The sequence below is a fragment of the Arvicola amphibius genome, chromosome 1 (genome assembly GCF_903992535.2).
Source record: "Arvicola amphibius chromosome 1, mArvAmp1.2, whole genome shotgun sequence".
NCBI lineage: Eukaryota > Metazoa > Chordata > Mammalia > Rodentia > Cricetidae > Arvicola > Arvicola amphibius.
In genome coordinates, this window is record NC_052047.1 from 28,775,888 (window position 1) to 28,796,689 (window position 20,802).

General features: G+C 42.0%; 2 protein-coding genes across 2 annotated transcripts in view; one reads left to right on the forward strand and one right to left on the reverse strand.

The window, feature by feature from the left end:
- Lnx1 (ligand of numb-protein X 1) overlaps nucleotides 1-15,432 on the forward strand; it is a 111,218-nt gene extending 95,786 nt beyond the window's left edge. The window contains exons 7-11 of the mRNA XM_038319288.1: nucleotides 637-771; nucleotides 4,216-4,393; nucleotides 5,899-6,124; nucleotides 14,200-14,358; nucleotides 14,915-15,432. Of these exons, the coding sequence (XP_038175216.1) occupies nucleotides 637-771; nucleotides 4,216-4,393; nucleotides 5,899-6,124; nucleotides 14,200-14,358; nucleotides 14,915-15,050 (834 nt within the window). The 3' untranslated portion in view covers nucleotides 15,051-15,432. The remainder of the gene's footprint in view (nucleotides 1-636; nucleotides 772-4,215; nucleotides 4,394-5,898; nucleotides 6,125-14,199; nucleotides 14,359-14,914) is intronic.
- Fip1l1 (factor interacting with PAPOLA and CPSF1) overlaps nucleotides 13,322-20,802 on the reverse strand; it is a 63,740-nt gene continuing 56,259 nt past the window's right edge. The window contains exons 16-17 of the mRNA XM_038319709.1: nucleotides 17,205-17,342; nucleotides 13,322-16,444 (exon numbers count right to left, since the gene is read on the reverse strand). Of these exons, the coding sequence (XP_038175637.1) occupies nucleotides 16,269-16,444; nucleotides 17,205-17,342 (314 nt within the window). The 3' untranslated portion in view covers nucleotides 13,322-16,268. The remainder of the gene's footprint in view (nucleotides 16,445-17,204; nucleotides 17,343-20,802) is intronic.

Sequence of the window (20,802 nt, forward strand, 5' to 3'; positions counted from 1 at the left end):
ATACAATGGTGTCTCCTCAAAGACTGGCATGGGTCAGACCTTTTTTAGGTTTTGCCTTCAAGTCATGCTTAGTCCCTGGTTTCAAGTTAAAGAGAAAAGTCTGTGCTTTTGCCAAAGTAGAAGCTGGGTACTGACATGAGGAATCTAGAGTAGGTACTGAAGAGATGGCTTCTTGACTAAGGGTGCATGCTGTTCTTGGAGAGGACCTGAGTTCAATTCCCAGCACCCATACCCTGTGACCCATAACCACCTGTACACCACCTTCAAGGAAATCCAATACCATTTTCTGGCCTCAGAGGACACTTGCACTTACACAGACAGACACACACGCACATCTACATATAACTAACATGTATAATAAAATAAACTAATGAAATAAATATGTTTTAAAATATATGTCCTTCCAGCTTTAACCACGTTTTTTCAAATGAAGAATTGTAGAGGGGTTCGGGGAATCCTCAATGGCGGAGCACTTATCTAGCATGTTCAGAGGCCCTGGGCTCAGTCTCTAGCGTTGCACAAGAAAAGAAATGCTCGACACTTCGGTCTTCCATTAAAGTAAAAATGAACGTGGTACCCTTGTAAGGACCTACAGTCAGGTCTGTGAAGTGGCTGATTTCATGTCCTCTTGTTCAGGCCAGTGAAAGACGCGTTCACCTCGTCGTGTCCCGCCAGGTTCGACAGCCTAGTCCAGACATCTTTCAAGAAGCTGGCCAGATCAACAATGGCCGGTGGTCCCCAGGCCCAGGGGAGAGGAACACAGCTTCTAAGGTGAGGCCCTGGCAGGTGTGTCTGCAGCTCCTGCAAAGGGCTATTTCTTGAGGAAGTTGTATACTTTAATGTCTCTAAGGGCTATCTCTGGACTTTGTCATTCCAAGAAGTTCTACTCATGAAACTAAAAAGCCAAAGTCCTGTCTCCATACTTGGGAGGTAACAGGTGTCTCCCATCCCAGCAGGAGTGGGAAGGTGCTGGGGGTGTATTAAGTCCCAGCTTGCAACCCTTCCAGAGAGGCCTGATTCCCAGCCTAAGCCAAATGCACAGCACATTTTTAACTAAGGCTCCTTCTACGTAAGGACTGCTTTCTATCCACTTTGAAATGCAACAAGGGCTTTACTTGGTTTCTGGTTTTTGAGTTTCCCAACCTGCCTGGAAATGATGACAATTTCCCTGCTATTTTTAATATTTTTGTGTTTATACAAGAAACTAGGAAGATACTTATAATACTCGAAGCCCTTGGGACATTAGGGAGAGCAGCACCTGGACAAACCAGGAGTATATGTCTGGCATTCAGATCCAGAAATTAAAAAGTTATTATTCATTTATTTTATGAGTCTAGGTGGATATGTATGTAGATATGCATGTGCTTTGGTACATGTGTAGAGGCCAGAGGATAACATGGCAGTTTGTTCTCTCCTGCCACCATATTGGTCGCAGGGCTTAAACTAACATCATTAGGTTTGGTAGAAATCTCCTTTACCTACTGAGCTGTCTCTGTGGACCCAGCAGACTATATCTGTGAGTAAAATACTTCCTTCCACCTTCTTCTTTGCAGCCTCCCTTCAAGCGAGGTGATTGAGCCTAGTTGTGCCTGTGTGTGACTTCTATTAGATGCATTAGACTTCATTTAGATGGTTATCTAATCAACACAAACACTGTCCAGTCCAGATTAAGAATCCTATGACCTTGGCTTGGCATTCTGTCATGAGGATGCTCAGTTTGTAGCAGCCACTTTCCCTGATAGCTGATGCCATTTTGTTACTTGTTACTAAAAACAAACAGGGCTGGATAGATGGCTCAGTAGTTGAGAACACTTGCTTTTCTTGCAGGGGACACCCCACCACACCCCATCAGTTGTTTCTAGCACCTACAAGACAGCTCACAACTATCTGTAACCCTAGTTCCAGGAGATCCAGTGCTCTCTTGTCTCTGAGGGCAATGCTCACACATGATGCAAAATACCCACATACATAGAAAAAGAAATCAATGTTTAAAAAAAACCAACCAAACACCGTTATATGTAGCTTATTTCTGAAACAGAGAGGATGGAATGAATGAATGCCTTTTCCTTCCACATCAGGGTCATAAGTTGAGTTTTTTGAGCAATGTTTGCAGAAAATAATCTCTGCTTTATAATCAGGGAGCCTGAGGTCACCGTTATGCTAGATCTCCAGCCATTCACATCTCCACAAGACCTTAAGTCCCATGTTTATGGGAAGCAATCTAGACAGACCAAGCACACCCTGCTAACGAATTTTATGCATAAACTCTCTAGTAACTTCTTCCAAATAAACACAGTATTTTAAAGTTATTCTGAGAGTATTCACTAATATCAAGCTATATGTGATATTTTTAAAAATCTTACATAATGCTTGTATCTACTTAAACAATTCAGTTGGATTAAGTGGAATGTGTTATATTTTCATTCATTAAACTACTGACAGGCCTGTACCACAATGAGGCTTTATAATTCCTGCCTACTGTGAGCCACAGAAAAGCCAGGACAGTCTAATTGGATGGCCCTGTGTCATGTGTCTGAATTCCTGGAAACACACTGGGAAGCCAGTTCTTTTCATTCACACTTCTACCTGCCTTCTGAAACGTCCTGACAACCCGTTTCATGATTTCTATTTTAAGCTGGCTTAGGAAAACAACATGGCATTTGAGAATAGGAGGAGTTCAAATGCTTCCAAGACATGCCACAGAAAGAAAGCCAGGATTGGTGGGAACTGAAAAGCTATCCAGTTGAAGAGTTACGCATTAATGGGCACCATCTTTAGTCCTGGGCTGACCTGTGTGGAAGAAGGAGGGGAGCACGACTAGAGAGGTGTCCCAGAGACACAGTACCCATATCCCGGAGGTGGTTTTATATCAAGCTAATGGGCGCATGGGTGGGCCCTAATGCTTTTTAGACGTCTAAAATGTTTGATGTTTTAAACCCTAGGTGAACATTCTAAAATATAAATATTCCATACAGCTGCTTAGTTGCCCATATTTTTTAATCAGCTTGAACTATGTTTCACAAGTCAGGTTTCTAAGCTTTAGGGAACAGTACAAGTTGGGAGTGATGAGAGAAGACAGACGGGGTTATGTGTGCTTTCCTCCTCCTGCTCTAAGTTGGGCAACTCAATGTGAAGAATTTACTGAAAAGTCTGGGTTTCTCCATCACAACCACCCCACACCTCTCCCACCCTTGGGTGGGGAAGGCAGAAGGCCATCACAGACACGGCCATGAGCCGTCCTAGTGTTCAGCCCCTCGGTCCAGCTGACTGTCTAGCTCAACGCTGCCACGACTGTTTGGAAAGCACCAAAAATTGGAAAGATGGATAAAAACAGGGCAAATTTCTGCACATGTGCACGGTTTGCGGGCATGCATGAGCGCGTGTGTGTGTTTACAAATATGTAGGTGCATGTGCACGTGTGCATGTGTGCATGTATGCATGCAAAAGCCACAGCATGGCACTGGGTATCTTCCTTGGCTGTTCTCTACCATATGTCCTGAGGTTGGGTCTCTCAGTGAAGCAGAGTTTGGCTATGTCCCTCGATCTTGCTCTGTGGATCCCTGAACTCTGGATTACACGTGAGCCACCATTTTTTTGCTTTTGAATGAGCAGTGCAGATCCGAACAGTGATGCTCAGGCTTGTGTAGCAAGTCCTCTAGCCAAGTCGTCACCCCAGGTCCATTTATTTTAAAACAGAAAAGCTTGCTAGGCTACCAAGATGGCTCAAAGGGCATTTGCTGTCAAGCCTGAGACCCATAAAGTGGAGCAAGAGAACCAACTTCTGTAAGTTGTCCTCTGACCTCCACATGCATGCTACAGCATGTGCCCCCCAAACCTACATACACACAATAAACAGATAAATTTTAAATATGAAAAACTGTACTGATATTCATGAATAATGAAGCTCCTACCACTGTCAAAAACAGATGACTCCCTTGAGAAATTTGGGCTAGAGTTTACTTTGTAAGCTCCAGATTTCTGCCACAGTCACCAGGCTGTTCCCTTTCTATGTTTACGTTCAGTTTTGAAATGTAAATTTCTCTGAGCAAACATTTGGAATCTGTGATGCTCTCTCTAACTCTGTTACGTGATGGTTCTCTTTGCGTGTTCTCTATGACACCAGGCACCACCACCTTATTGATGCACTGAAAAGTGTGTGTCTGTGGAAATGCCTTGTGAGTGCATGTGCCATGTTCTTTGTGTCTGTGCCTTCAGCCCCTCCATCCTGCAGCCACTTGTCATGAGAAGGTTGTAAGTGTCCGAAAAGACCCCAGCGAATCTCTCGGCATGACCGTTGGAGGGGGAGCATCACACGGGGAATGGGACTTGCCTGTCTATGTCATCAGTGTTGAGCCCGGAGGAGTCATAAGCAGAGATGGAAGAATAAAAACAGGTACAAAATGAGGAGGATGGAGGTGCTGGGGTGGTAGAGCCTCGGGAGGAGTTAGCAGCTTGGTGGGTTAGCTAACTGCTCTCTCAGAGTCAATGGGACCATGTGAGAGAACTGGCCATGATGGCTGTGCCTCTTTGTCTAGGACAAGCATGATGCAGTCCAGGCCCACTCCTCTTCGTGCATGTGCGTGGGTGTGAGGCATCTTTGCTGGGAAAGCTAGACTCCCTAGACTTTCTGGGCTGGACCGGCCATGGACCACACCCATGAGCCAAGTTCCTTCTAAGGCATGATTTCGTTCCATACATTCTAACTGGTTCTTTGCCTTTAGTGCAACTGATTCATGAATTGTGCCATTTTGTGGGCTAGATGGGATACACTAGTTGACTGATGTTGGTTCTGTAGTATAACTAAATACCATTAGAGGGACCTGCTCACTGGTGAGAAGGGAGCCTCTGTTAGCCGCTCCTGTTCTGAGCTTCTCTACACGAAGGGAGGTATCCAGTTTACCTCTGCCAGGATGTGTTCTTAATGATACTGTTCAAGCACACGGAGAAGTTGCCTAGTAGAGGAATTGTGCTTTTTAAGTGCTCATATTTTAGACCAAAAAAAAAAGTTTCTCAAGTACAGTCACTCTGCCCGATGAGCTGGGGTGGGGTGGGGAGCGACATGGTACAGGATTTAGACGATCAAAGGATGCTGCTTTTTGGGTCATCAAGCATCCCAGGTCACCACTGTCATTTTACTCCTGTCTTTAATTATTCTGTATGAACAAAGATGATGTATACAAGGCACCCTCCAGAAAAGTAAACAGGAAATAAATAGCAAAGATGGGAAGATACCTTTTAATATATCTCTTGCTGTTCAGCAAGCACCTGGGTGGAGAATTATGAGGCCTGATGAGAAGTGACTTAATGAGAGAACATGTAGCCTGTGACATACGGGGCATGTGACATACATGCGCAGTTTGGCACAAAGCAGGAACTTAGCTACTGCTGGCTCTGCACAACACAGAGATGCAGGGACTAGAAACGGTACCCGCTTTTCATCTCTACAAAAGCTCAGGTCCAGGCCTATTCTTTGTCTGCTGTGGGCTCCTGGGCCAGACACTAACACCTTTTCAGTCCCTGTTTGTTGGTAGCATCCCGCACACCAGGCTCCTGCGAAGGCCCTGGATTCTGTCTGTGTCAGCTGCTCTCACTGTGTGCTCAAGGAAACAGGAAATTAAGAGTAAAATTGTAGGCTGTCTCTGGCTAAGAAGCTAACAAAGCTAGCTCAAGTCAGGTGACAGATGAACATTGATAGGTAGTAGAGACTCCCAACAAGACATTCCCGTGTGCTCTGTTGACCATTTGCTAAGGTGAGAGTCAGCCTCAGGTTGCTCTGAGCTCGAGTGACACACACCTCTCCTCACCCAGCCCACATGCCCCGTCAGACTCTGCCCTTTCACATGTGGAACAGAAGCCCGTTTGCACTCACTGAGGATGCTTCTGCTTCTCTGGCCTCAGGTGACATTTTATTGAATGTGAACGGGATTGAGCTCACAGAGGTCAGCCGGACAGAGGCCGTTGCCATATTGAAGAGCACCTCCTCCTCAGTGGTACTCAGAGTCTTGGAAGTCAAGGAACCAGAGCCCCAGGAAGACTGCAGCCCAGAAGCCCTGGACTCCAACCACAACGTGACCCCGCCTGGTGACTGGTCCCCATCCTGGGTCATGTGGCTGGAATTACCACAGTGAGTCCCAGATGTAATACCCCTATGGATGCTATTTCTCAAACCACTCCATCACTGTCTTGGGCTGATTCATGGGCATGAACATCTTGCTAAAAGACCCAGTTTTGTCTGTGGGGCTATTTGAACCAATTCTGTCTGCTGTTGGCCAATGCAAATCCATATAGAAATCTTAGGGTGGGTGTAAAAGTCTAGATGGAGAACCTTCTAGATGTTTTCTTTGAGGAGATTGCAGAGTTCCCAGGTGGCTCATGTAACAAGTTGAGCTGACTGACAGAAACTTAGTCTGTGTCCAAACTCATAAGCTGAGCCCTGCTCAGGTCAAGTTTCATCCTTGCACAGAGATGACCGGGAGCTGCATACTGGCTGTAGCCTCACTCGGGCTGCGAGAGGCTCTGACTATATAAACAGCAGAGCATTGTGGCTTCATAGTCAAGCATCTAGTACTTGGGGATTCTCCTCAGGACATCTTTCTCCTGTGATTCTCCTGCAAGGTTCTTTAGGAAGCATCTGGATTGCCATTTTACAGAGGTACAACTGGATCCTTGCAATGAACTATAATATAATATAATCCAAGCCAATGACTTCAGAGGATTTGGGAGAGTCCCACAAAATGGCTAGGCACGTGAACTGTGACTATTCAAAGGATAGATAAATTTGGTGCTTGCTTCCCTGAATGAGAGCAAAAATCCACTGGTTTTTGCCTCTAAATGTGCAGCTTGAGTTAAAAAATGGTGTCACTGATGCTAGATATGCTGGAGTAGGATGAAGTAGTGGAAGCAGGCAGCGTATTTGGTTTTGAAACATTTTCTGGAAGGTAGAGATAGCTTGTATTGATTTCGTAGCCTCAAATAAAACTGTTCTAGAGTCTCCACTAGTTGATACATTACTTTTTAAATAGGTCTTTCAAAGTCCTTAGAAGGTAGAACACTGAGCATTGAGACCATTCAGATACTTTACAACTGAACCTAAGTAGGAGACTGTTATATAGAGTAAATTATGTAATATATATGAATACATGTATATATACATATATATGCATTGTTTTGCCATGATGTCAGGTCTCCTGGAACTGGAATTACAGACAGATGCGAGCTGCCATGTGGGTGCTAGGAATTGGGCCCGGGTCCTTTGGAAGAGCAGTCAGTGCTCTTAACGGCCAAGTCATAATCTTTAGCTCTTTTTCTTTAAAAGAGATTTGTACCTTTTGTTTTCTTCATTTGTTTTCATGAGCTCTCCTCTCCCCAGTCACATGACTGTTCCTTTGGGACCACGTTCCTTCTGTTTTCACCCCTATTGTTCATATTCTATAGACCGCCCTTTTCTCAGTATATCAGCTTTGGTTTTCTTTCTCCTCTGTCCTCCCTCTAGCCTCTACTCTTTTTGAAACAGAGCCTTGGTATGCAACCCAGGCTGGCCTCAAACTTACAATGCCCATCTCTGCCTTCCAAGTATTGGGATTATAGTCACGTGTTGCCATGCCTAGCACCATCTTAGAAATCTCCTCTGCATTGAGCTCTTGCTCATTACATAGAGCAATTGCTGCATAGGTGTTTTAAATCATAGTGCTACAATTAACTATCAATTTCATATTCTACAGAATTCTATATTCTATATTCATTTGTGTAACATTTTTCTAATGAATGGCTTTATTTCTTTTCTGCCACCTTTCCCCACCTGCTTTCTTGTGTAGCATTATTAACTCATTTGGTTCAAAAATCTTCAGGTGGGATAATTTTCTCGGAGCAGCTGTCTGCTGAAGGCTGATAAGAGACAGGATCAGAGCCATATTCTAGGTACTAGATCTGTTTGGTACAGGGTTTATGTATTCTCCTAAACCAACTGAGGTCAGCCTAGCAGGCTACCCACAACACCCTGCCATCCCCAGGCTCCTCCTTCCCACACGGGTATCTGCTTGAGTTCTCACTGCTTTGCGCGTCTGTCTTCTCCATTTAGCTGAACCTGGGGAAACCTGCCTGCCCACTTCCGATGTGGTTAGAGCAGGCCTTCCATGTGGTTTTGTGGTTCTTCTCCCGCTATCACGTCCTCTCAGCCAAATTTCCTTTGATGCCCTTTGCCCTTTGGCAGCTCTGCTTCATACATGGTAACTCTCAATTCTGCTTAAGATGGACTGCTTTTCCGCTTCCAGGTTTCCTAATCAATTTGGTAGTGAACTTTAATGCAAAAAGGGAACTTTATTCTGCAAGACTGAAATTTGATACAATATACAAACTTAATATAACAACTACACGGGCATTTTTCAGGCCTCAGTCCCTGTCTTGCTCCTGTCCTAGGCACTATGGTACTTTGAGGTTTATGAACTCCAGTGGTATGGTTTCAGTTTGCATGGGGTGCAGGGTGGGGATCCACTCACACCTATAATCTTGAGTGCTCAGAGCCTCAAGAAACCTAGCTTTTCTCCTTACCAACACAGTAGCCTTGTCTTACATCTCTAGTTATTTGAGTAAGTGATGTAGAGTAAGCGATTCCCAACCACACCTCGGCAAAATTCATTTTTTTTGAATTGTTATAATAAGATTACAAATAACTCTTTAAAATACATGCACAGAAATGTTATGGATACATTTTACCTTTACTCAAAAAAGCTTGAGGAAACATCTTTGTCCTAATATGCAATCTTGCTAGTCACCTAAGGTCCGTCCCCAGGGAAGAGGCGTGTGTCAGAGATGCACAGCAACACAGAATAAGCACGTAAGTGAAGGGGAATTCCCACTTACTTAGCTGCTAGTGAGGCTAGAGCAGCCTTCACCGTGGGTCTGTTGGTTCTTCACTTACTTCATTCACAGGCTGGCATGGCCTGTGTGGAACTAGTGGGTGTCAGACTTGCAATGGCAAAGAGCAAGGGTGATAAAGACGCAGATAGCAGCGTGTTATTAGTAGTGCACTTGTCGATAGCCCTGCTCCAGACATTCTGCCAGCTATACAAATTATCAGCTGCCATTCAACAGGAGGAGACGCGGAGAACACTGATGACATTTTACTTTGTTGGCTCTCAGGGCCCACATTTCACATCTGGAAGTCTTTCAAAGCATGCTCTCATCTGGACCAGCGTGATAGAAATATGCATTAACGCACTTGCTAAGAATTTAACCCTTTCCTCTCCTGAAGTCCCTAACATATTTTAATCAGGACTGTCAATAATGAATTGTAAGGCAACAGGCACCAATATTTTTCCTAGCTAAGAACTGAGACTATCGTCATGAGATAGGTCCACTGTGCTGGTCCATCTAAGCCAGGCAGTCTAACAGTAGCCATGGAGCAACTGATGCTTTTGAGCCCTGAGCAAGAGCCAGGGCCCCTTCTGAGAGCTTCACTTACTCTCTGCACACTTCAATGCACTTGAGAATCACAGGCTCTTGACTCAGGAAACTAAGGCTCAGAGCAGTCAGATGACGTGCTCACGCTGCATGGCAGAGTCACAAGCTGAGTCCGCTGTTCTTGACATAGTCTGTGATTTTAATCATGATGGTTAAGTTGGAAGCATCCCTGTGAATGCTAAGCCTATATTTAGCTTTAGTAATTTGTCTTGTTTTTTTTTTTTTTCTATCATAAAACAGTTCTGGAGACGCTTCAATGCTGCTTGCCACTTTAGGGAGGCTATGATTTCTAGTAATTTCCCTTACCACTTTTCCTGTGTAAGTGTGAAGTTCCATTAGTCAAAGGCGAAATGGCCACATCATTTCACGAATAAAGTTATTTTTAAAAATGTATTAAACACCTACCTATATTTAATATGCAAAATGATGCATTTTAATGTTAACCATAATGGTGGAGCTTTCAAAAGAAATAAAAAATGTCTCATATTTCTGAAGGTCTGGAACAGACTAATAAAATAATGAGTCCCTTATGTGCTAGGAAAAGCCGCTTATAGACTTCAGAATCTAGAGGACAATATCATGATAAAAGAATCTATTATTATGAAAGTTAAAAACTAAAGCTACCATAAACACTCAGCGGATTGTTTACTGAGAGCCCCATTTGAGCAGGTTTTTTTTTTTTTTTCAATCCCACTGGTTGAATAGGCTCCTTGCCTAGGTAGCTAAGTATCCCCTGAAGAGACTCTTCATTCCTGGCACAAGCATAGAGCAGCAGGCAGGAAGAACAGTCAACACAGGGGCCCTAATGCAGGCGCAAAGCCGACCTGACCCAGAAGTTAGCCACATAATGTTTACAAGTAAGTTAGGGCAAAAAGATAAAATATCTAGACAGAGCTAAAAAAATGATAAAAAGGATGGAAACTGGTTACATGGTCAATTTTCTGTACACAGGATAAGTTTCATCTATTATTTTTTCTCTAAAAATCAGCTATTTTCGTTTTTCTTCTATAAAAATTACAGAATTAGGGTACATGGTGTATTTGTGATTCCAATTTAAGAACAATGACGAAAACTATTTTTAAAAAAGACATAGGTCAAATTAAGATCAAAGTATTCAAAATTGTTAATTCTCTTTGGTTAAGATAATGCAATAATCCAAAGTATGGTTAACAAATTCGTGATCCATGAATTTAACACCATGGGGGGAAAAACTTTACAATTCAACCCAGCTTGATCGATGGATTAATTTTACATTGTAAGGCTAAGCTTTTGTTTTGGCTTTTTAAGAGACAATGCTGTCTTTGTCTTAGTATCCCTCTGACTTAAAACCACACAAAGCAGTGTTTCAAATGCTTTATTGAGTAAATTGGTATAGAAGGAAGGTTTAGAGGAAATTTAAAATAAGATTTATGTGTATAAGTGTTGTCTTAGGGTTTTCTATTGCTGTGAAGACACACCATGACCACAGCGATTCTTATAAAGAAAACATTTAATTGGGGTGTCTAACTTACAGCTGCAGAGAGTCCACTATCATGACAGGGAACATGGCGGTGTGCAGGCAGATGTAGTACTGGAGCTGAGAGTGCTACATTTTGCAGGCAACAGAAAGTCACACAGAGGGAAACTTGAGCAAAATAAACCTCAAAGCCCATCCTCACAGTGCCACATCTCCAATAAGGCCACACCTTCTAATAGTGCCACTCCCTTTGAGCCATTTTCTTTCATACCACAAGTGTTTTGCCTGCCATGTAGATAGGTGTACCACACGCATGGTGTCTACGGAGGTCAGAAGAGTTTTATTTGTATCCCCTGGAAAAGGAGTTACGGACAGTTGTGAGCCACCATGTGGGTGCTAGGAACTGAACTTGTGTCCTCTGGAGGAGCAGCCAGTGATCCTAACTGCGGAGCCATCACTCCAGCTCCAAGCCTTTGTGTCTTGAGCAGCTCAAGACTTCTCATGCTCAATTCATTCACTGGAGTTAAGTTCTCGGTGAGCCTAACCATAACCTCACCGGGAAAAATGACCAAAGTCCTTGCCACTCCTTATGCCAAATCTTTCTCAATTAAGCCTAAACTGAGAGAATGAGCTCAGAGTAGGGAAAAGCTCACATTTACATCCAAAGGCGAATGTCACTTAATCTCAAAGGTCACTGATCAAAACCAGCTGCCAGGTTTCCCAGTGGGGAATGAAGTAATGCAAAGAAAAAAAAAAGGTCTTCAGTTCCAATTATCCAGCCTGACGCTGAAAGATTTAAACATAGTGAGCTCTTGCTGCTACACCAAAGGCAACCTCAACACAGCCTAATGGAGAGTAAAAGGCTAGCGTATGGGTACCTTCCTGAACTGAAGCTCCAGGAGGACAAGGATTTTGCATATTCAGTGATATTCCCCAATGCCAAGTGCATGTTATAGACTCAAACATCTAAAAATGGACCCAAAGCTGATGCCTTCTACACTATGAAGAGTCTAAGAAAACACACTTGTAACTTAATATTAGATTGAAAATTTTTATAATTTTAGATAGTTGTGTTTATAGATAATCAACATAAAACATTTGGACATTAAAATAAAGCCCACAGAATACTTTTTGAAAAAAAAAAACACAACAATGGTCCAAAGAATGAAATGCATTTGCTTTAGAGATTTCTCTATATACATATTTATATGTTTTAAAGAATTATGACCAGAAGATCAGATCATACTCCTGGAATCACCTAATTACTACTTTTCTACCCGCCCCTCCCCCCAAAAAAACCTGGGCACATACCTACCAACAGTGATTCTCAACCTATAGGTCACAACCCCACAACAAACCTCTATCTCCAAAAACATTGACACTACGATTAACAATAGTAGCAAAATCACAATTATGAAGTAGTAATGAAAATGATTTTATGGCTGAGGGTCACCACAACATGAGGAATTGTATTAGAGGGGTCACAACATTAGGAAGATTGAGACTCACTGCCCACCAAGGTGGGAATGGGTGGTGCTTTTCCTAAGTCATCAAATGAACAGGAACTTAACAGTGTGATACCTAGAAGACCATTGCTCTTACAGGACGCATGTGCTGCTGACAGGTTTACAGGGAAATAAGACAAGTACTTAACAGTAAAAGTGTTATCACTAAGTAAAATTCATTAATACTGTTATTTCAATGAAAGAAAATGTTGTACATGATGCTAATTCATACAAAACAAAAATGGACTTGTTTTATTTCAAATGAAAGCAACAGCATGAAAAAGGTTCTATTAGTCAGGGTTCTCTAGGTGAACAGAAGTGATATATAGATTTAGTGCAATGTCCAAGAAGACAGCAGTTGCTCAGTCCTGAGGTTGGGTATCTCAGCTGGTCTTCAGTATAGGCTAGAATCCCAAATAATTGGGCTCTAATGTCAGCAAGAGAGAGCAAGAGAAAGTAGGCAAAGAGCAAGCTTCCTTCCTCCATATCCTTTATACAGGCTGCAACAGAAGGTGCGGCCCAAAATAAAGGTAGATCTTCCCACTTCAAAAGATGGATTAAAAGTGAGACTTCCCACGCAGGGCAGGTGCACATCTTTTTTCCAAACACTTGGAAGGCAGAAACAGGAGGATCTCTGTGAGTATAAGGCCAGTCTGGTCTACAGAGGAAGTTCCAGCCAGGGATATTATACAGAGAAACCCTCTCTCCAAAAAAAGAAAAAGAAAAAAAAAGTGCATCTTCCCACTTCAAATGATTTAATTAAGGAAAAAAAATTCCTGACAGATATACCCAACCCCTTGAGCTTATTCCAGATACAGTCAAGTTGCAACCAAAAATAGCCATCATGGTTGTTAAATGATGAGGTAGGCCAGAAACCAGTATAATGACCAAACTTCATTGCTTAACATTTCACAAGATCATTTTTATTGATTATCAAAAAGCAAATGATTATTTAAAGGTACAGTCTATAAACAAAACATCTTCATTTCTACCAACATAAAAATGCTGTCTTCCAGTCGAAGCAGTTCCTAGACCACAGGCATCTGGTAGACACACCTCTCTGCTCTAACACAGCAGTTTGTACCTCACTCTGACAGCCACAACCACCCTAGCTGAGGATTCCACTGATTCTTAGGCCAGCTGTAGTCTTCCCTGCTCCACTTCACTTTGTAATTTCCACTTCAGTTTATGCCATGTTGATTTTACTCCTACAACAACTGTTCAACCCTTTCTGCCTCACTTTCTTCTCATTTTATGTCTAAAGTCTTCTTTGTTTATGTGAGAATAAACCAGTACTTTCCAAGGGTCAAGAGAAGGTCTAAACTTAATGAGGTTCATTAGCATAAGTTAAAATTATTTTCATTGTGATTATTTTATTGCAGAAAACTAATTCAAAGAAAGTTTGCCTTAGGAATTATGTAAACCCACAAGTATATAAAAATTATATTCCCTCAGTATGCTCCACTTTGGCTTATCATTAAAAGTATCGAGGCATACTTATGGCTCATATAAATCCATGCATTATGGTGTCCTTAGCCAAAACATTGCCATCTTCCTCAGCAGAGACTCAATAACGAAGTATTTTTGTTGAAAGGGTGTTCAGCTATGGAAAAGAAATCAAATACAAAAAGCTGGCTGAGAGCATGAAAAATTACTGCCATTTCTGAGGGAGACATATGCAGTTACTATTTCACTTATTAAAAATGTTCAAAAAATGAATGAGAGATGAAGTTACAACTAATAAACTCAACTGTATACACTAATTATACCCTATTTCAGGTACTTGTATAACTGTAAAGATGTGACCCTAAGGAGGAACACAGCAGGAAGTCTGGGCTTCTGCATTGTAGGAGGTTACGAAGAATACAATGGGAACAAACCTTTTTTTATCAAATCCATTGTGGAAGGAACACCAGCATACAATGATGGAAGGATCAGGTAATAATTATTTAGCAAAAATAATATTCAAGTATTTTGTTTTCTACATGTAAAAACTTGGCCCCACTTGAAAGAAAGCACATTACTTACTAAATTTACTATTAGTATTTACTATACATTCTTGAAGAGTAAGAAATTAAAACATGACTATATACCAGTTAGATTTAAGAAATTCAAAATTATGCTGGGTAGTGGGGCACACACCTTTAATCCCAGCACTTGGGAAACAGAGGCAGGCAGATTTCTGTGAATTCGAGGCCAGCCTGGTCTACAAAGCGAGTTCAAGGTCAACCAGGGCTGTTACACAGAGAAACCCTACCTCAAAAAATTCAAAGTAAAAATTTACAACTGGCCTTGGCCCCATACTGCAAGTCCCTGTACTACTAAATCCTCTAATGCAAGTTGAATGGAGCCTGGAGAATTTAAGTGAAGAAGGGAAAGATCTAATCAGAATTAAAACGGACAAATAACGGCAAACAAACACTAGGACCACCCGAGTCCAATATGAGTAACTTCAACCATAAGTATTTTGACCACGATCCTGTTTCTCTTTTAGATGTGGTGACATTCTTCTCGCTGTCAACGGTAGGAGTACGTCGGGCATGATACACGCTTGCTTGGCAAGGACACTCAAAGAACTTAAAGGAAGAATTACTCTCACTATTGCTTCTTGGCCTGGTACTTTTTTATAAAATCAATGATGGATCTTAGAAAACAGAAAAAAGATCACAGATAGGCTTCGTAAAACTGTATTTATCTTGTCAATTTTTATATTTAAAGAAAATATTGTAAAAAAAATGCCAGGAAAAGTATGATATTATGGAAACAAGTTGTACTTGGAGAACGTTTTCAAAAATAAAAACTGATGTTTTGTTTTAGTACGGAGGATCTCATCACTCCAAACCTTTAAGTTTATATTTTTCTATTCAATAAAAATCTAGAATGGTTTCTATGACACAATTCAAATCAATTAAAAATATGATATATGTGGAGTTCAAAAAGAGAGCACATTACAGGCATTTAAATTTAATGGCAGAGAATTTGAAATGAGAAATAAATCTTTTCTAAACGGGAGCTGTCCTCCTCCCTGTGGCTCTAAGTTATTCTTTCACACACCACGTTCCTAGCCACCGCCACGCTGCTCTGCATTCCCTCCTGGGCTAAGTCCATATTTTAAGCTTGGATTTTTGGTTTTACTAAGAAATAACTGACCTAACACTACTGTCATTGAGCTTATTTTTAGTCTTCACACGGTAATGGCATAAAAAACACCCTACTTGCTACTCCCCCAATGAACCCTGGGAAACACACTGACAGCAGCCAAACCACCTTGACGCTGGCTCTAACAGATGGCCATGAAATGGTCCACTGCTGTGCTAGTCACAACTGTCTCTACATGTGCCTGTTGGAAAGTACACAAGTTACATCACAAGGGCCACCCAAATGCCTCCTACCATCTATGACATTAGCTATAAAATGGCCCATTCAGTTACCATGGACCCAAATTTAGAGGACCGAAAACCTGCTTTCAAAAACCGATATGAAGAATGCACCAAGTTCTTGAGATGCAGGAGTAGTAAGATGAAGAGCGGTCTTTGCAGCACCTCTTCTGCAACAGTATGCCAGTAACTAGAAAGCTAGTCAAGGCGAGTCCTTGGCCTACATACTATGTACACACAGCCAACCTTTAAATCTCCTGCTGACTCATTCACATGACTTCCTTGGATATAAAGTCATTTCTGTCTTTTATTCTTTAAATATTACAAGACAAAGATTTTTAACTTAACACAAAAATGCACATTTTTATTTTGGAAAAGAAAAAGTTAACGTTTCATTCTAACAGAACAAGATTAAAGGTATATTTCTTAAACATTATCCAGAAAAATAAGGAGATTTATAGCATCTATTTCTCAGACCGACAAACATAAAAGGTGGAGCCTACTCAGCAGGGGCAGCTTCAGCACTCTCCTGTTCAGGGACGGGCTCACTGCCAGCCTCTTTTCCTTCTTTGCTTCTTTTAGACTTTTTGTGCTTGTGTCTCCGGTGACTGTCCCCTTCTTCACTTTCATGGCGACGTCTACTGTTACTACAAGAAAAGGAATTGTGTTTAACAAGGCTTAAGTAACAAAGTCAATCTGGTCTAAACAAGCGTAGATTTAGGTTAACCCTATTTGTTTTCTGATGTACACATTTTGGAGAATCATATGAGATTTTACACAAATTGTTATGGAGTTATCTTCACCCCCACACTATCCCAGACTCCTAGCCTATTACTTTGTTCTGAAAGTCTTTATGAATTAGAAACTGAAGCATAATAACTTGAAACAGGAAATATTATTTTGTAAAATGAAATGTTCAGATACAGTGAACATTGAAATAATTCTAATATTGTTTTAGAACTGCAGGCCCCAATTTTTTTCTGTAAACTAAACATCACTTTAATATTAATTATAAAGAAAGACTGACTCATATGCCCAAATTCCTCTCTATCAAAGAAATAATATAAAACAAAGGAAAAACCACCCAGATATCTTATTTTAATTTTGTCTGAATGATAGTAAAAGAAATGCAACCTTGCTAGATTTAAAAATTGCTGTCGGCGCCCAGAAAGAAGGGGCTATGGCAGGCTGCTGTTGGTGCCCAGAAAGGAGGGGCTATGGCAGGCTGCTGTTGGTGCCCAGAAAGGAGGGGCTATGGCAGGCTGCTGTTGGTCTGCCAGCTAGGAAGTCTTAGTTATCATTGGGCCATTGAAAATATTTTCATTTCTTAAAGCAACAACCATGCTGTGCCCTTCCCCACTCCTACCCCTCCCCCAGACCAAAGTGGGTCACTAATGAAGAACAAACCTGCGAGAGGACTTGTGTCTGGTTTCCTCTTTCTCTCTGTGACGTCGCTCTCTGTGTCGCTCCTCTTTTTCCCGACTAGCTCTATGGCGCTCATAGCCTCTTTCTGCATACTCCCTGTATCGGTACCGCTCCTCATCACTGCAATGAGAGGAAACTTGATGTCAGGACTACTAGCTGAGTCGACTGCAAAAGGAAAAGCTGCCAAAGCCTAACAGAGGCCTCAACGCTAGCTTCTCATATTGGAAAACAAATATTTCCTGGAGTGAGCAGCAAATCCGAAACACATCTAACTTAAAACAACACACTAGAAAAATGGCCAATTGAGCCAGGCGGCAGTGGCACACACCTTAAATCCCAGCACTTGGGAAGGCAGACAGGTGGATCTCTGCGAGTTCGAGGCTTCTGGTCTACAGAACTATTTTTCCAGGACAGCTAAGACTATTAGAAAAAGAAACCCTGGAAAAAAGGTTTCTCGGAAGAAAAAAAAAAAAAGAAAAATGACCATTTGTTATATCTGCTCTGTGCTATCACAGTTTTAATGCCAGGTTTCATATTAGAATGTTTCTACTGGAGAAAAAAAGAATGAGACCTGCAGTTGATTTAAATTTTAATCAGCAGGTTTTTCTTTTTACTCCCATTTTATAATTAAATGTATTTATGTATCTGAGATATCTACAGAAAATCTTATTTGCAAAACACAGGCTATGTGGTAAAGATTCTAAGAATGTATGGTTCACAATGGCTTCCACAGTAGAAGGCAGAAAGATCAAATTTTTTCAAGTGTTTGATTTTTACAAGAGATAGCATAGCTTTCATCCTGTGCAGAATAACACACATGAAGATTTTAAACATTTTTATAAAAACATGTCTTAATGTACACATATGCTTATGTACATGCATGGGCACACCCCGTATGTGTATTCCCAAGAAGCATGTCATTGATAGGCAGTGTTCCATAACAGGCAGTGCAGAGTGCCAGGATATCCATGAACGCCCAGCACATTCTGCCTTTGCCACTTCTAATGCTCACTCCTGACACCTCAGTTTTCTTATTTATAACTGACAATCGTTTTCAAGGTTTCTATAAAACCAACAATAATATTTATCAAGAGTAGGCAATTAATAAATGGAATTTGGGGGCCTAAGAAGATGGCTCAGTGGATAAAGGCACTTGCTGCTAAGTCTGACAGCTTAAGTTTGATCCCCAGGTTCCATACTTTAGAATAATTGAAATGATTCCAAGTTGTCCTCTGACCTCTCAAGAGGCACTATAGGATGAGCATGTGTGTGTGCACACAGCATAATAAAAGAAATTCTTCAATGACTTTAGTACCTAATTTTTCAGGAGGAGACCTTCCTACCAAGGGTACTGGGCCTCTAATAATCTTTCTCCAAGGCAAACCAAAGCAGCACAGACAAATGAACTGAGGCTAGATAATAGTAAGGAAGGGCAGTTACTTTACAGGTTTGTCCTGTGTAGCCCTCCTTTGCCCCTTTGCCCTAAAGCCAATTCTTGCTGGCTTTGGGGCCTTTAGGTTCCATAGGCAGTCATATGATGGGAGCCTAAGAGAACAGACTGCGGGCGAGTTTCCGAGTGAAAACAGCACCTCCTCCACCCCTTTCTGATAGGTGCTGCAGTGCAAAGGTTCCTCTAGGCCTGGAACTCATTAGAGCACATGTCAAACAGCCTACAGCACCCAGCCTTCTTTCTGGTCCACAATTAAACTGCCTTAAAAACAGATGTGAAAACTGGTCTCTCATTTTCAAAACAATGACCCTGTAATTTGTAATGCTACACATACTATAAACATTTTGGTTTAGAACACTTTTGTCAGTCTTTAGAAACAAATAGCTTTTACTTCCCATGTATATTCCCTGGTTTTTCCTAGGACAATTCAGAATTCCTCTACCTTTTGCCTTTCTGGCCTTAAACTTTTATTCCTATTTAAGCAGAACTAGAACTCAGCATCTTGAAAATGAAAACATGGTTTAATCAGTGTTTTCCAGTTTAGCAATTCAGTAGACCCTGAACATGTGTGTGTGATGCAAGAGTAGTCTTCCTACGCATTTCTGCACTAAGCTCCTGAACTATGGCACACATATTTTATAGATGTGCTACGTCAAAGGAACCATTTCAACTGTAGCAGAAACCAGTCAGCTTCCTGAAAACTGCTGCCCTTGAACTTAAGCAGAATCATGCACTTAACTGCTATGGCTAATAGTGTATGTTCCACTTATATGTGTTATTCTTTTGGTCCCTGCCCCTTTCCACGCCCACTCCCAGCGACCTCTGGGAGTCATCCTGAATCTTTTCTCTTCCCTCTCCCTCTTGTAACTGTCCCCTTTTGCATGTGCACACGCGCCTCCGTCTCCCCCCCCCCCCCCCCCCCCCCCCCCCCCCCCCCCCCCCCCCCCCTCTCTCTCTCTCTCTCTCTCTCTCCCCCTCTCCTTTAATAAAGCTTTATGCATATTTTTTGTGTCTGTGCCGTTAAGCTGCCTCCGCTGCCATCTGCCGACGCCATTCGCCTCCCGGGTTTTGGCACCAATTTTGTTCTTAAAAAGATAGTAGCTGATGCAGCTGCCAGCCCAGTGGGCTGGTGTAGCTGCACAGAGACTCGCGGAACACGTGTGACCAGGGCAGCGCAGTGCGGCGGCGGCTTAACGGCACAGACCCAGAAAATAGACATAAAGCTTTATTAAAGAAGGGGGGGGGGGCAGAGAAGGGGGAGAGACAGGCGCGTGTGCACACGCAAAAGGGGGCAGTGAGAAGAGAGGGAAGAGGAAAGATTCAGGATGACTCCTAGAGACCAGAGGTCGCTGGGAGTGGGCGTGGAAAGGGACGGGACCAAAAGAATAACAATATGTACATACCTTGCCACTCTTTACCCATTTGACCAATAAAATTGTATTAAATATGTACTATGTGTAAGTCATGAGGAAACTGAGGGAAAGAATGGATTAAAGGTGTGTACTACAACACCTGAACTCACAGAGATCCGTCTGTCCCTGCCTCCCAGGCATTGGGATTAAAGGTGTGTGCTGCCACACCTTGAAGTCACAGAGGTCAATCTACCTCTGCCTCCCAAGTGTTGGGATTAAAGGTGTGTACCACCACACCAAACTACTCTTTCTTTTTCTTTTTTACTTTTAAGAACTTTAACCTTTATTCTGCATATATTTTTAACACACTGTAAATCATTCAGAGGTCTTCTTTGTTTTTGAATCTCTCTTTACTGTCTCTCTTTTTCTGACCACATGAGCCTTTAAATTACTGAGCAATATGGGTAGGATTCAAACCGCGGCTTTGCCAGCTAGATCCATCCCATTCCTTAGCTTTCCCGCCTCATGGCAGAGGTACTTGCTAGAGCCGTTTTTATTACCACAACTCTGTGGCGTTTCAAGGTCCCTGCCAGCAAGCTGCAACAGTATTAAACAACAATCAAAAGCTCCATAGCTGGCAGGATGGCCCAGAAGGCCGGCATTTTAAAACAGCACAACTTTTTTCCTGCTACAGCTAAAAACCGAAAAGCATGCAGTCAGCTTTTCATCAACACTGTTTAAGTGTTTGCCTCTAGCAAACAGAGCAGACCCGAGAAAT